This window comes from Haliotis asinina, chromosome 14 (assembly GCF_037392515.1).
Source record: "Haliotis asinina isolate JCU_RB_2024 chromosome 14, JCU_Hal_asi_v2, whole genome shotgun sequence".
Classification (NCBI taxonomy): Eukaryota; Metazoa; Mollusca; class Gastropoda; order Lepetellida; family Haliotidae; genus Haliotis; species Haliotis asinina.
This window is the reverse complement of record NC_090293.1, coordinates 55,163,141-55,176,724: the sequence shown is the minus strand read 5'-3', so window position 1 is coordinate 55,176,724 and position 13,584 is coordinate 55,163,141. Positions and strand designations below refer to the sequence as shown.

The following is a 13,584-nucleotide window of genomic DNA, read 5'->3' as shown; positions in this document are numbered from 1 at the left end:
ACATCACCTGTGGAACGTCTGACTATTACATGTACTGAAGATGGTAGGTATATCAGATTCAGATATGTCACATCAGCTGCAGAACATCGGACTATTACATGTACTGAAGGTGGTAGATATATCAGATACAACTCACATCACCTGTGGAGCATCAGAGTATATCTTGTTCTGAGGGAAGTAATTCATTTCATCTTATCAGAGATGTGTTCTAATGAATCTTGTATTGCTAAATGTGGATTATGATAAGCATCATATTACATTTTGTAAGAGAGTTCATTCTATACTCCATCAGCCAAGAAGACATACCTGAATTGAGAAACAGTTCCCGCCTGATGTGGGAGTCGAAGAAGGAGTCAGAGAAGTTGTGGAATAGGATAAAGTCGTTTGTCCCTGAAGTTTTCAAAGGGAAGAGGGCTTTAGGTCTGAATGAAAGGTAGATTGTCTTCTGTGTAAATCGTTTCTGTGTTGTCTGTCTGCTGGCTGCTAAGCAAGATGGTATCTTACTTGAACAATACATATTATGTCCTTCTACTGACATATGAAATTTTTATGGACTTGTTTGACCACTATGTAAATGTTGACGATAACCAATATTTCAACTGAATTGGGTTCTCAGTTGACAAGCTGAACCAGTTCCTGTGTTCCATGATGGTGTTTGCAACTATTTAAGAATTAAAATCTATATTTCCAGACTTCGCTTCCTCCGTTACGAGCCTGGAGAATACTTCAGAATCCACAAGGATGGGATATTCACAAGGAAAAACAAGGAACAAAGTTATATCACTGTACAGGTGTATCTGAATGAGGTGAGTGGCTACATCACTGTACAGGTGTATCTGAATGAGATGAGATGGCCACATGACTGTACAGGTGTATCTGAATGAGGTGAGTGGCCACATCACTGTACAGGTGTATGTGAATGAGGTGAGTGGCGACATCACTGTACAGGTGTATCTGAATGAGGTTAGATGGTTACATCACTGTACAGGTGTATCTGAATGAGGTGAGGTGGTTAACTGTACAGGTGTATCTGAATGAGGTGAGGTGGTTAACTGTACAGGTGTATCTGAATGAGGTGAGGTGGTTAACTCTACAGGGGTATCTGAATGAGGTGAGGTGGTTAACTGTACAGGTGTATCTGAATGAGGTGAGGTGGTTAGCTGTACAGGTGTATCTGAATGAGATGAGGTGGCCACATCACTGTACAGGTGTATCTGAATGAGATGAGGTGGTTAACTGTACAGGTTTATCTGAATGAGGTGAGGTGGTTAACTGTACAGGTGTATCTGAATGAGGTGAGATGGCCACATCACTGTACAGGTGTATCTGAATGAGATGAGGTGGTTAACTGTACAGGGGTATCTGAATGAGGTGAGGTGGTTAACTGTACAGGTGTATCTGAATGAGGTGAGATGGCCACATCACTGTACAGGTGTATCTGAATGGGATGAGGTGGTTAACTGTACAGGTGTATCTGAATGAGGTGAGGTGGTTAACTGTACAGGGGTATCTGAATGAGGTGAGGTGGTTAACTGTACAGGTGTATCTGAATGAGGTGAGGTGGTTAACTGTACAGGTGTATCTGAATGAGGTGAGATGGCCACATCACTGTACAGGTGTATCTGAATGAGATGAGGTGGTTAACTGTACAGGTGTATCTGAATGAGGTGAGGTGGTTAACTGTACAGGGGTATCTGAATGAGGTGAGGTGGTTAACTGTACAGGTGTATCTGAATGAGATGAGGTGGTTAACTGTACAGGGGTATCTGAATGAGGTGAGGTGGTTAACTGTACAGGTGTATCTGAATGAGGTGAGATGACCACATCACTGTACAGGTGTATCTGAATGAGATGAGGTGGTTAACTGTACAGGGGTATCTGAATGAGGTGAGGTGGTTAACTCTACAGGTGTATCTGAATAAGGTGAGATGGCCACATCACTGTACAGGTGTATCTGAATGAGATGAGGTGGTTAACTGTACAGGTGTATCTGAATGAGATGAGGTGGTTAACTGTACAGGGGTATCTGAATGAGGTGAGGTGGTTAACTGTACAGGTGTATCTGAATGAGGTGAGATGGCCACATCACTGTACAGGTGTATCTGAATGAGGTGAGATGGCCACATGACTGTACAGGTGTATCTGAATGAGGTGAGTGGCCACATCACTGTACAGGTGTATGTGAATGAGGTGAGTGGCGACATCACTGTACAGGTGTATCTGAATGAGGTTAGATGGTTACATCACTGTACAGGTGTATCTGAATGAGGTGAGGTGGTTAACTGTACAGGTGTATCTGAATGAGGTGAGATGGCCACATCACTGTACAGGTGTATCTGAATGAGATGAGATGGCCACATGACTGTACAGGTGTATCTGAATGAGGTGAGTGGCCACATCACTGTACAGGTGTATGTGAATGAGGTGAGTGGCGACATCACTGTACAGGTGTATCTGAATGAGGTTAGATGGTTACATCACTGTACAGGTGTATCTGAATGAGGTGAGGTGGTTAACTGTACAGGTGTATCTGAATGAGGTGAGGTGGTTAACTCTACAGGGGTATCTGAATGAGGTGAGGTGGTTAACTGTACAGGTGTATCTGAATGAGGTGAGGTGGTTAGCTGTACAGGTGTATCTGAATGAGATGAGGTGGCCACATCACTGTACAGGTGTATCTGAATGAGATGAGGTGGTTAACTGTACAGGTTTATCTGAATGAGGTGAGGTGGTTAACTGTACAGGTGTATCTGAATAAGGTGAGATGGCCACATCACTGTACAGGTGTATCTGAATGAGATGAGGTGGTTAACTGTACAGGTGTATCTGAATGAGATGAGGTGGTTAACTGTACAGGGGTATCTGAATGAGGTGAGGTGGTTAACTGTACAGGTGTATCTGAATGAGGTGAGATGGCCACATCACTGTACAGGTGTATCTGAATGAGGTGAGATGGCCACATGACTGTACAGGTGTATCTGAATGAGGTGAGTGGCCACATCACTGTACAGGTGTATGTGAATGAGGTGAGTGGCGACATCACTGTACAGGTGTATCTGAATGAGGTTAGATGGTTACATCACTGTACAGGTGTATCTGAATGAGGTGAGGTGGTTAACTGTACAGGTGTATCTGAATGAGGTGAGATGGCCACATCACTGTACAGGTGTATCTGAATGAGATGAGATGGCCACATGACTGTACAGGTGTATCTGAATGAGGTGAGTGGCCACATCACTGTACAGGTGTATGTGAATGAGGTGAGTGGCGACATCACTGTACAGGTGTATCTGAATGAGGTTAGATGGTTACATCACTGTACAGGTGTATCTGAATGAGGTGAGGTGGTTAACTGTACAGGTGTATCTGAATGAGGTGAGGTGGTTAACTCTACAGGGGTATCTGAATGAGGTGAGGTGGTTAACTGTACAGGTGTATCTGAATGAGGTGAGGTGGTTAGCTGTACAGGTGTATCTGAATGAGATGAGGTGGCCACATCACTGTACAGGTGTATCTGAATGAGATGAGGTGGTTAACTGTACAGGTTTATCTGAATGAGGTGAGGTGGTTAACTGTACAGGTGTATCTGAATGAGGTGAGATGGCCACATCACTGTACAGGTGTATCTGAATGAGATGAGGTGGTTAACTGTACAGGGGTATCTGAATGAGGTGAGGTGGTTAACTGTACAGGTGTATCTGAATGAGGTGAGATGGCCACATCACTGTACAGGTGTATCTGAATGGGATGAGGTGGTTAACTGTACAGGTGTATCTGAATGAGGTGAGGTGGTTAACTGTACAGGTTTATCTGAATGAGGTGAGGTGGTTAACTGTACAGGTGTATCTGAATGAGGTGAGGTGGTTAACTGTACAGGTGTATCTGAATGAGGTGAGATGGCCACATCACTGTACAGGTGTATCTGAATGAGATGAGGTGGTTAACTGTACAGGTGTATCTGAATGAGATGAGGTGGTTAACTGTACAGGTTTATCTGAATGAGGTGAGGTGGTTAACTCTACAGGGGTATCTGAATGAGGTGAGATGGCCACATCACTGTACAGGTGTATCTGAATGAGATGAGGTGGTTAACTGTACAGGGGTATCTGAATGAGGTGAGGTGGTTAACTGTACAGGTGTATCTGAATGAGGTGAGATGGCCACATCACTGTACAGGTGTATCTGAATGGGATGAGGTGGTTAACTGTACAGGTGTATCTGAATGAGGTGAGGTGGTTAACTGTACAGGTGTATCTGAATGAGGTGAGGTGGTTAACTGTACAGGTGTATCTGAATGAGGTGAGGTGGTTAACTGTACAGGTGTATCTGAATAAGGTGAGATGGCCACATCACTGTACAGGTGTATCTGAATGAGATCAGGTGGTTAACTGTACAGGTGTATCTGAATGAGATGAGGTGGTTAACTGTACAGGGGTATCTGAATGAGGTGAGGTGGTTAACTGTACAGGTGTATCTGAATGAGGTGAGATGGCCACATCACTGTACAGGTGTATCTGAATGAGGTGAGATGGCCACATGACTGTACAGGTGTATCTGAATGAGGTAAGTGGCCACATCACTGTACAGGTGTATGTGAATGAGGTGAGTGGCGACATCACTGTACAGGTGTATCTGAATGAGGTTAGATGGTTACATCACTGTACAGGTGTATCTGAATGAGGTGAGGTGGTTAACTGTACAGGTGTATCTGAATGAGGTGAGATGGCCACATCACTGTACAGGTGTATCTGAATGAGATGAGATGGCCACATGACTGTACAGGTGTATCTGAATGAGGTGAGTGGCCACATCACTGTACAGGTGTATGTGAATGAGGTGAGTGGCGACATCACTGTACAGGTGTATCTGAATGAGGTTAGATGGTTACATCACTGTACAGGTGTATCTGAATGAGGTGAGGTGGTTAACTGTACAGTTGTATCTGAATGAGGTGAGGTGGTTAACTCTACAGGGGTATCTGAATGAGGTGAGGTGTTTAACTGTACAGGTGTATCTGAATGAGGTGAGGTGGTTAGCTGTACAGGTGTATCTGAATGAGATGAGGTGGCCACATCACTGTACAGGTGTATCTGAATGAGATGAGATGGTTAACTGTACAGGTTTATCTGAATGAGGTGAGGTGGTTAACTGTACAGGTGTATCTGAATGAGGTGAGATGGCCACATCACTGTACAGGTGTATCTGAATGAGATGAGGTGGTTAACTGTACAGGGGTATCTGAATGAGGTGAGGTGGTTAACTGTACAGGTGTATCTGAATGAGGTGAGATGGCCACATCACTGTACAGGTGTATCTGAATGGGATGAGGTGGTTAACTGTACAGGTGTATCTGAATGAGGTGAGGTGGTTAACTGTACAGGTTTATCTGAATGAGGTGAGGTGGTTAACTGTACAGGTGTATCTGAATGAGGTGAGGTGGTTAACTGTACAGGTGTATCTGAATGAGGTGAGATGGCCACATCACTGTACAGGTGTATCTGAATGAGATGAGGTGGTTAACTGTACAGGTGTATCTGAATGAGATGAGGTGGTTAACTGTACAGGTTTATCTGAATGAGGTGAGGTGGTTAACTCTACAGGGGTATCTGAATGAGGTGAGATGGCCACATCACTGTACAGGTGTATCTGAATGAGATGAGGTGGTTAACTGTACAGGGGTATCTGAATGAGGTGAGGTGGTTAACTGTACAGGTGTATCTGAATGAGGTGAGATGGCCACATCACTGTACAGGTGTATCTGAATGGGATGAGGTGGTTAACTGTACAGATGTATCTGAATGAGGTGAGGTGGTTAACTGTACAGGGGTATCTGAATGAGGTGAGGTGGTTAACTGTACAGGTGTATCTGAATGAGGTGAGGTGGTTAACTGTACAGGTGTATCTGAATGAGGTGAGATGGCCACATCACTGTACAGGTGTATCTGAATGAGGTGAGGTGGTTAACTCTACAGGGGTATCTGAATGAGGTGAGGTGGTTAACTGTACAGGTGTATCTGAATGAGATGAGGTGGTTAACTGTACAGGTGTATCTGAATGAGGTGAGGTGGTTAACTGTACAGGTGTATCTGAATGAGATGAGGTGGTTAACTGTACAGGTGTATCTGAATGAGGTGAAGTGGTTAACTGTACAGGTGTATCTGAATGAGGTGAGATGACCACATCAATGTACAGGTGTATCTGAATGAGATGAGGTGGTTAACTGTACAGGGGTATCTGAATGAGGTGAGGTGGTTAACTGTACAGGTGTATCTGAATAAGGTGAGATGGCCACATCACTGTACAGGTGTATCTGAATGAGATGAGGTGGTTAACTGTACAGGTGTATCTGAATGAGATGAGGTGGTTAACTGTACAGGGGTATCTGAATGAGGTGAGGTGGTTAACTGTACAGGTGTATCTGAATGAGGTGAGATGGCCACATCACTGTACAGGTGTATCTGAATGAGGTTAGATGGTTACATCACTGTACAGGTGTATCTGAATTAGGTGAGGTGGTTAACTGTACAGGTGTATCTGAATGAGGTGAGGTGGTTAACTCTACAGGGGTATCTGAATGAGGTGAGGTGGTTAACTGTACAGGTGTATCTGAATGAGGTGAGGTGGTTAGCTGTGCAGGTGTATCTGAATGAGATGAGGTGGCCACATCACTGTACAGGTGTATCTGAATGAGATGAGGTGGTTAACTGTACAGGTTTATCTGAATGAGGTGAGGTGGTTAACTGTACAGGTGTATCTGAATGAGGTGAGATGGCCACATCACTGTACAGGTGTATCTGAATGAGATGAGGTGGTTAACTGTACAGGGGTATCTGAATGAGGTGAGGTGGTTAACTGTACAGGTGTATCTGAATGAGGTGAGATGGCCACATCACTGTACAGGTGTATCTGAATGGGATGAGGTGGTTAACTGTACAGGTGTATCTGAATGAGGTGAGGTGGTTAACTGTACAGGGGTATCTGAATGAGGTGAGGTGGTTAACTGTACAGGTGTATCTGAATGAGGTGAGGTGGTTAACTGTGCAGGTGTATCTGAATGAGGTGAGATGGCCACATCACTGTACAGGTGTATCTGAATGAGATGAGGTGGTTAACTGTACAGGTGTATCTGAATGAGGTGAGGTGGTTAACTCTACAGGGGTATCTGAATGAGGTGAGGTGGTTAACTGTACAGGTGTATCTGAATGAGGTGAGTGACTACATCACTGTACAGGTGTATCTGAATGAGATGAGGTGGTTAACTGTACAGGTGTATCTGAATGAGGTGAGGTGGTTAGCTGTACAGGTGTATCTGAAGGAGATGAGATGCCCACATCACTGTACAGGTGTATCTGAATGAGATGAGGTGGTTAACTGTACAGGTGTATCTGAATGAGATGAGGTGGTTAACTGTACAGGGGTATCTGAATGAGGTGAGGTGGTTAACTGTACAGGTGTATCTGAATGAGGTGAGATGGCCACATCACTGTACAGGTGTATCTGAATGAGGTGAGATGGCCACATCACTGTACAGGTGTATCTGAATGAGATGAGGTGGTTAACTGTACAGGGGTTTCTGAATGAGGTGAGGTGGTTAACTGTACAGGTGTATCTGAATGAGGTGAGGTGGTTAACTGTACAGGTGTATCTGAATGAGGTGAGGTGGTTAACTGTACAGGTGTATCTGAATGTGGTGAGGTGGTTAACTGTACAGGTGTATCTGAATGAGGTGAGGTGGTTAACTGTACAGGTGTATCTGAATGAGGTGAGGTGGTTAACTGTACAGGTGTATCTGAATGAGATGAGGTGGCTAACTGTACAGGTGTATCTGAATGAGATGAGGTGGCCACATCACTGTACAGGTGTATCTGAATGAGGTGAGGTGGTTAACTGTGCAGGTGTATCTGAATGAGATGAGGTGGCCACATCACTGTACAGGTGTATCTGAATGAGATGAGGTGGTTAACTGTACAGGTGTATCTGAATGAGGTGAGGTGGTTAACTCTACAGGGGTATCTGAATGAGGTGAGGTGGTTAACTGTGCAGGTGTATCTGAATGAGGTGAGATGGCCACATCACTGTACAGGTGTATCTGAATGAGGTGAGATGGCCACATCACTGTACAGGTGTATCTGAATGAGGTGAGGTGGTTAACTGTGCAGGTGTATCTGAATGAGATGAGGTGGCCACATCACTGTACAGGTGTATCTGAATGAGATGAGGTGGTTAACTGTACAGGTGTATCTGAATGAGATGAGGTGGTTAACTGTACAGGGGTTTCTGAATGAGGTGAGGTGGTTAACTGTACAGGTGTATCTGAATGAGGTGAGGTGGTTAACTTTCCAGGTGTATCTGAATGAGGTGAGGTGGTTAACTGTACAGGTGTATCTGAATGTGGTGAGGTGGTTAACTGTACAGGTGTATCTGAATGAGGTGAGGTGGTTAACTGTACAGGGGTATCTGAATGAGGTGAGGTGGTTAACTGTACAGGTGTATCTGAATGAGATGAGGTGGCTAACTGTACAGGTGTATCTGAATGAGATGAGGTGGCCACATCACTGTACAGGTGTATCTGAATGAGGTAAGGTGGTTAACTGTGCAGGTGTATCTGAATGAGATGAGGTGGCCACATCACTGTACAGGTGTATCTGAATGAGATGAGGTGGTTAACTGTACAGGTGTATCTGAATGAGATGAGGTGGTTAACTGTACATGGGTATCTGAATGAGGTGGTTAACTGTACAGGTGTATCTGAATGAGGTGGTTAACTGTACAGGTGTATCTGAATGAGGTGAGTGACTACATCACTGTACAGGTGTATCTGAATGAGATGAGGTGGTTAACTGTACAGGTGTATCTGAATGAGGTGGTTAACTGTACAGGTGTATCTGAATGAGGTGAGTGACTACATCACTGTACAGGTGTATCTGAATGAGATGAGGTGGTTAACTGTACAGGGGTATCTGAATGAGATGAGGTGGTTAACTGTACAGGGGTATCTGAATGAGGTGAGGTGGTTTACTGTACAGGTGTATCTGAATGAGGTGAGATGGCCACATCACTGTACAGGTGTATCTGAATGGGATGAGGTGGTTAACTGTACAGATGTATCTGAATGAGGTGAGGTGGTTAACTGTACAGGGGTATCTGAATGAGGTGAGGTGGTTAACTGTACAGGTGTATCTGAATGAGGTGAGGTGGTTAACTGTACAGGTGTATCTGAATGAGGTGAGATGGCCACATCACTGTACAGGTGTATCTGAATGAGGTGAGGTGGTTAACTCTACAGGGGTGTCTGAATGAGGTGAGGTGGTTAACTGTACAGGTGTATCTGAATGAGATGAGGTGGTTAACTGTACAGGTGTATCTGAATGAGGTGAGGTGGTTAACTGTACAGGTGTATCTGAATGAGATGAGGTGGTTAACTGTACAGGTGTATCTGAATGAGGTGAAGTGGTTAACTGTACAGGTGTATCTGAATGAGGTGAGATGACCACATCAATGTACAGGTGTATCTGAATGAGATGAGGTGGTTAACTGTACAGGGGTATCTGAATGAGGTGAGGTGGTTAACTGTACAGGTGTATCTGAATAAGGTGAGATGGCCACATCACTGTACAGGTGTATCTGAATGAGATGAGGTGGTTAACTGTACAGGTGTATCTGAATGAGATGAGGTGGTTAACTGTACAGGGGTATCTGAATGAGGTGAGGTGGTTAACTGTACAGGTGTATCTGAATGAGGTGAGATGGCCACATCACTGTACAGGTGTATCTGAATGAGGTTAGATGGTTACATCACTGTACAGGTGTATCTGAATGAGGTGAGGTGGTTAACTGTACAGGTGTATCTGAATGAGGTGAGGTGGTTAACTCTACAGGGGTATCTGAATGAGGTGAGGTGGTTAACTGTACAGGTGTATCTGAATGAGGTGAGGTGGTTAGCTGTACAGGTGTATCTGAATGAGATGAGGTGGCCACATCACTGTACAGGTGTATCTGAATGAGATGAGGTGGTTAACTGTACAGGTTTATCTGAATGAGGTGAGGTGGTTAACTGTACAGGTGTATCTGAATGAGGTGAGATGGCCACATCACTGTACAGGTGTATCTGAATGAGATGAGGTGGTTAACTGTACAGGGGTATCTGAATGAGGTGAGGTGGTTAACTGTACAGGTGTATCTGAATGAGGTGAGATGGCCACATCACTGTACAGGTGTATCTGAATGAGATGAGGTGGTTAACTGTACAGGTGTATCTGAATGAGGTGAGGTGGTTAACTCTACAGGGGTATCTGAATGAGGTGAGGTGGTTAACTGTACAGGTGTATCTGAATGAGGTGAGTGACTACATCACTGTACAGGTGTATCTGAATGAGATGAGGTGGTTAACTGTACAGGGGTATCTGAATGAGGTGGTTAACTGTACAGGTGTATCTGAATGAGGTGGTTGACTGTACAGGTGTATCTGAATGAGGTGAGATGGCCACATCACTGTACAGGTGTATCTGAATGAGGTGAGGTGGTTAACTGTACAGGTGTATCTGAATGAGGTGAGGTGGTTAACTGTACAGGTGTATCTGAATGAGGTGAGATGGCCACATCACTGTACAGGTGTATCTGAATGAGATGAGGTGGTTAACTGTACAGGTGTATCTGAATGAGGTGAGGTGGTTAACTCTACAGGGGTATCTGAATGAGGTGAGGTGGTTAACTGTACAGGTGTATCTGAATGAGGTGAGTGACTACATCACTGTACAGGTGTATCTGAATGAGATGAGGTGGTTAACTGTACAGGGGTATCTGAATGAGGTGGTTAACTGTACAGGTGTATCTGAATGAGGTGGTTGACTGTACAGGTGTATCTGAATGAGGTGAGTGACTACATCACTGTACAGGTGTATCTGAATGAGATGAGGTGGTTAACTGTACAGGTGTATCTGAATGAGGTGAGGTGGTTAGCTGTACAGTTGTATCTGAAGGAGATGAGATGCCCACATCACTGTACAGGTGTATCTGAATGAGATGAGGTGGTTAACTGTACAGGTGTATCTGAATGAGATGAGGTGGTTAACTGTACAGGGGTATCTGAATGAGGTGAGGTGGTTAACTGTACAGGTGTATCTGAATGAGGTGAGATGGCCACATCACTGTACAGGTGTATCTGAATGAGGTGAGATGGCCACATCACTGTACAGGTGTATCTGAATGAGATGAGGTGGTTAACTGTACAGGGGTTTCTGAATGAGGTGAGGTGGTTAACTGTACAGGTGTATCTGAATGAGGTGAGGTGGTTAACTTTACAGGTGTATCTGAATGAGGTGAGGTGGTTAACTGTACAGGTGTATCTGAATGTGGTGAGGTGGTTAACTGTACAGGTGTATCTGAATGAGGTGAGGTGGTTAACTGTACAGGGGTATCTGAATGAGGTGAGGTGGTTAACTGTACAGGTGTATCTGAATGAGATGAGGTGGCTAACTGTACAGGTGTATCTGAATGAGATGAGGTGGCCACATCACTGTACAGGTGTATCTGAATGAGGTGAGGTGGTTAACTGTGCAGGTGTATCTGAATGAGATGAGGTGGCCACATCACTGTACAGGTGTATCTGAATGAGATGAGGTGGTTAACTGTACAGGTGTATCTGAATGAGGTGAGGTGGTTAACTGTACAGGGGTATCTGAATGAGGTGAGGTGGTTAACTGTACAGGTGTATCTGAATGAGGTGAGATGGCCACATCACTGTACAGGTGTATCTGAATGAGGTGAGATGGCCACATCACTGTACAGGTGTATCTGAATGAGGTGAGGTGGTTAACTGTGCAGGTGTATCTGAATGAGATGAGGTGGCCACATCACTGTACAGGTGTATCTGAATGAGATGAGGTGGTTAACTGTACAGGTGGATCTGAATGAGATGAGGTGGTTAACTGTACAGGGGTTTCTGAATGAGGTGAGGTGGTTAACTGTACAGGTGTATCTGAATGAGGTGAGGTGGTTAACTTTACAGGTGTATCTGAATGAGGTGAGGTGGTTAACTGTACAGGTGTATCTGAATGTGGTGAGGTGGTTAACTGTACAGGTGTATCTGAATGAGGTGAGGTGGTTAACTGTACAGGGGTATCTGAATGAGGTGAGGTGGTTAAATGTACAGGTGTATCTGAATGAGATGAGGTGGCTAACTGTACAGGTGTATCTGAATGAGATGAGGTGGCCACATCACTGTACAGGTGTATCTGAATGAGGTGAGGTGGTTAACTGTGCAGGTGTATCTGAATGAGATGAGGTGGCCACATCACTGTACAGGTGTATCTGAATGAGATGAGGTGGTTAACTGTACAGGTGTATCTGAATGAGATGAGGTGGTTAACTGTACATGGGTATCTGAATGAGGTGGTTAACTGTACAGGTGTATCTGAATGAGGTGGTTAACTGTACAGGTGTATCTGAATGAGGTGAGTGACTACATCACTGTACAGGTGTATCTGAATGAGATGAGGTGGTTAACTGTACAGGTGTATCTGAATGAGGTGGTTAACTGTACAGGTGTATCTGAATGAGGTGAGTGACTACATCACTGTACAGGTGTATCTGAATGAGATGAGGTGGTTAACTGTACAGGGGTATCTGAATGAGGTGGTTAACTGTACAGGTGTATCTGAATGAGGTGGTTGACTGTACAGGTGTATCTGAATGAGGTGAGTGACTACATCTCTGTACAGGTGTATCTGAATGAGATGAGGTGGTTAACTGTACAGGTGTATGTGAATGAGGTGAGGTGGTTAGCTGTACAGGTGTATCTGAAGGAGATGAGATGCCCACATCACTGTACAGGTGTATCTGAATGAGATGAGGTGGTTTACTGTACAGGTGTATCTGAATGAGGTGGTTAACTGTACAGGGGTATCTGAATGAGGTGAGGTGGTTAACTGTACAGGGGTATCTGAATGAGGTGAGGTGGTTAACTGTACAGGTGTATCTGAATGAAATGAGGTGGTTGACTGTGCAGGGGTATCTGAATGAGGTGAGGTGGTTAACTGTACAGGGGTATCTGAATGAGGTGAGGTGGTTAACTGTACAGGTGTATCTGAATGAGATGAGGTGGTTAGCTGTACAGGTGTATCTGAATGAGATGAGTTGGCCACATCACTGTACAGGTGTATCTGAATGAGGTGAGGTGGTTAACTCTACAGGTGTATCTGAATGAGGTGAGGTGGTTAACTGTACAGGTGTATCTGAATGAGATGAGGTGGTTAACTGTGCAGGGGTATCTGAATGAGGTGAGGTGGTTAACTGTACAAGGGTATCTGAATGAGATGAGGTGGTTAACTGTACAGGGGTATCTGAATGAGGTGAGGTGGTTAACTGTACAGGTGTATCTGAATGAGGTGAGGTGGTTAACTGTACAGGTGTATCTGAATGAGATGAGGTGGTTGACTGTGCAGGGGTATCTGAATGAGGTGAGGTGGTTAACTGTACAGGTGTATCTGAATGAGGTGAGGTGGTTAACTGTACAGGTGTATCTGAATGAGATGAGGTGGTTAACTGTACAGGTGTATCTGAATGAGGTGAGGTGGTTAACTGTAC

General features: G+C 44.5%; 1 protein-coding gene across 1 annotated transcript in view; it reads left to right on the top strand.

Annotated features, from left to right (window-relative positions):
• The window catches only part of LOC137261360 (uncharacterized), a 38,040-nt gene that overhangs the window by 16,946 nt on the left and 7,510 nt on the right, over positions 1 to 13,584 (top strand). The window contains exons 4-5 of the mRNA XM_067799101.1: positions 293 to 433; positions 692 to 806. Of these exons, the coding sequence (XP_067655202.1) occupies positions 293 to 433; positions 692 to 806 (256 nt within the window). The remainder of the gene's footprint in view (positions 1 to 292; positions 434 to 691; positions 807 to 13,584) is intronic.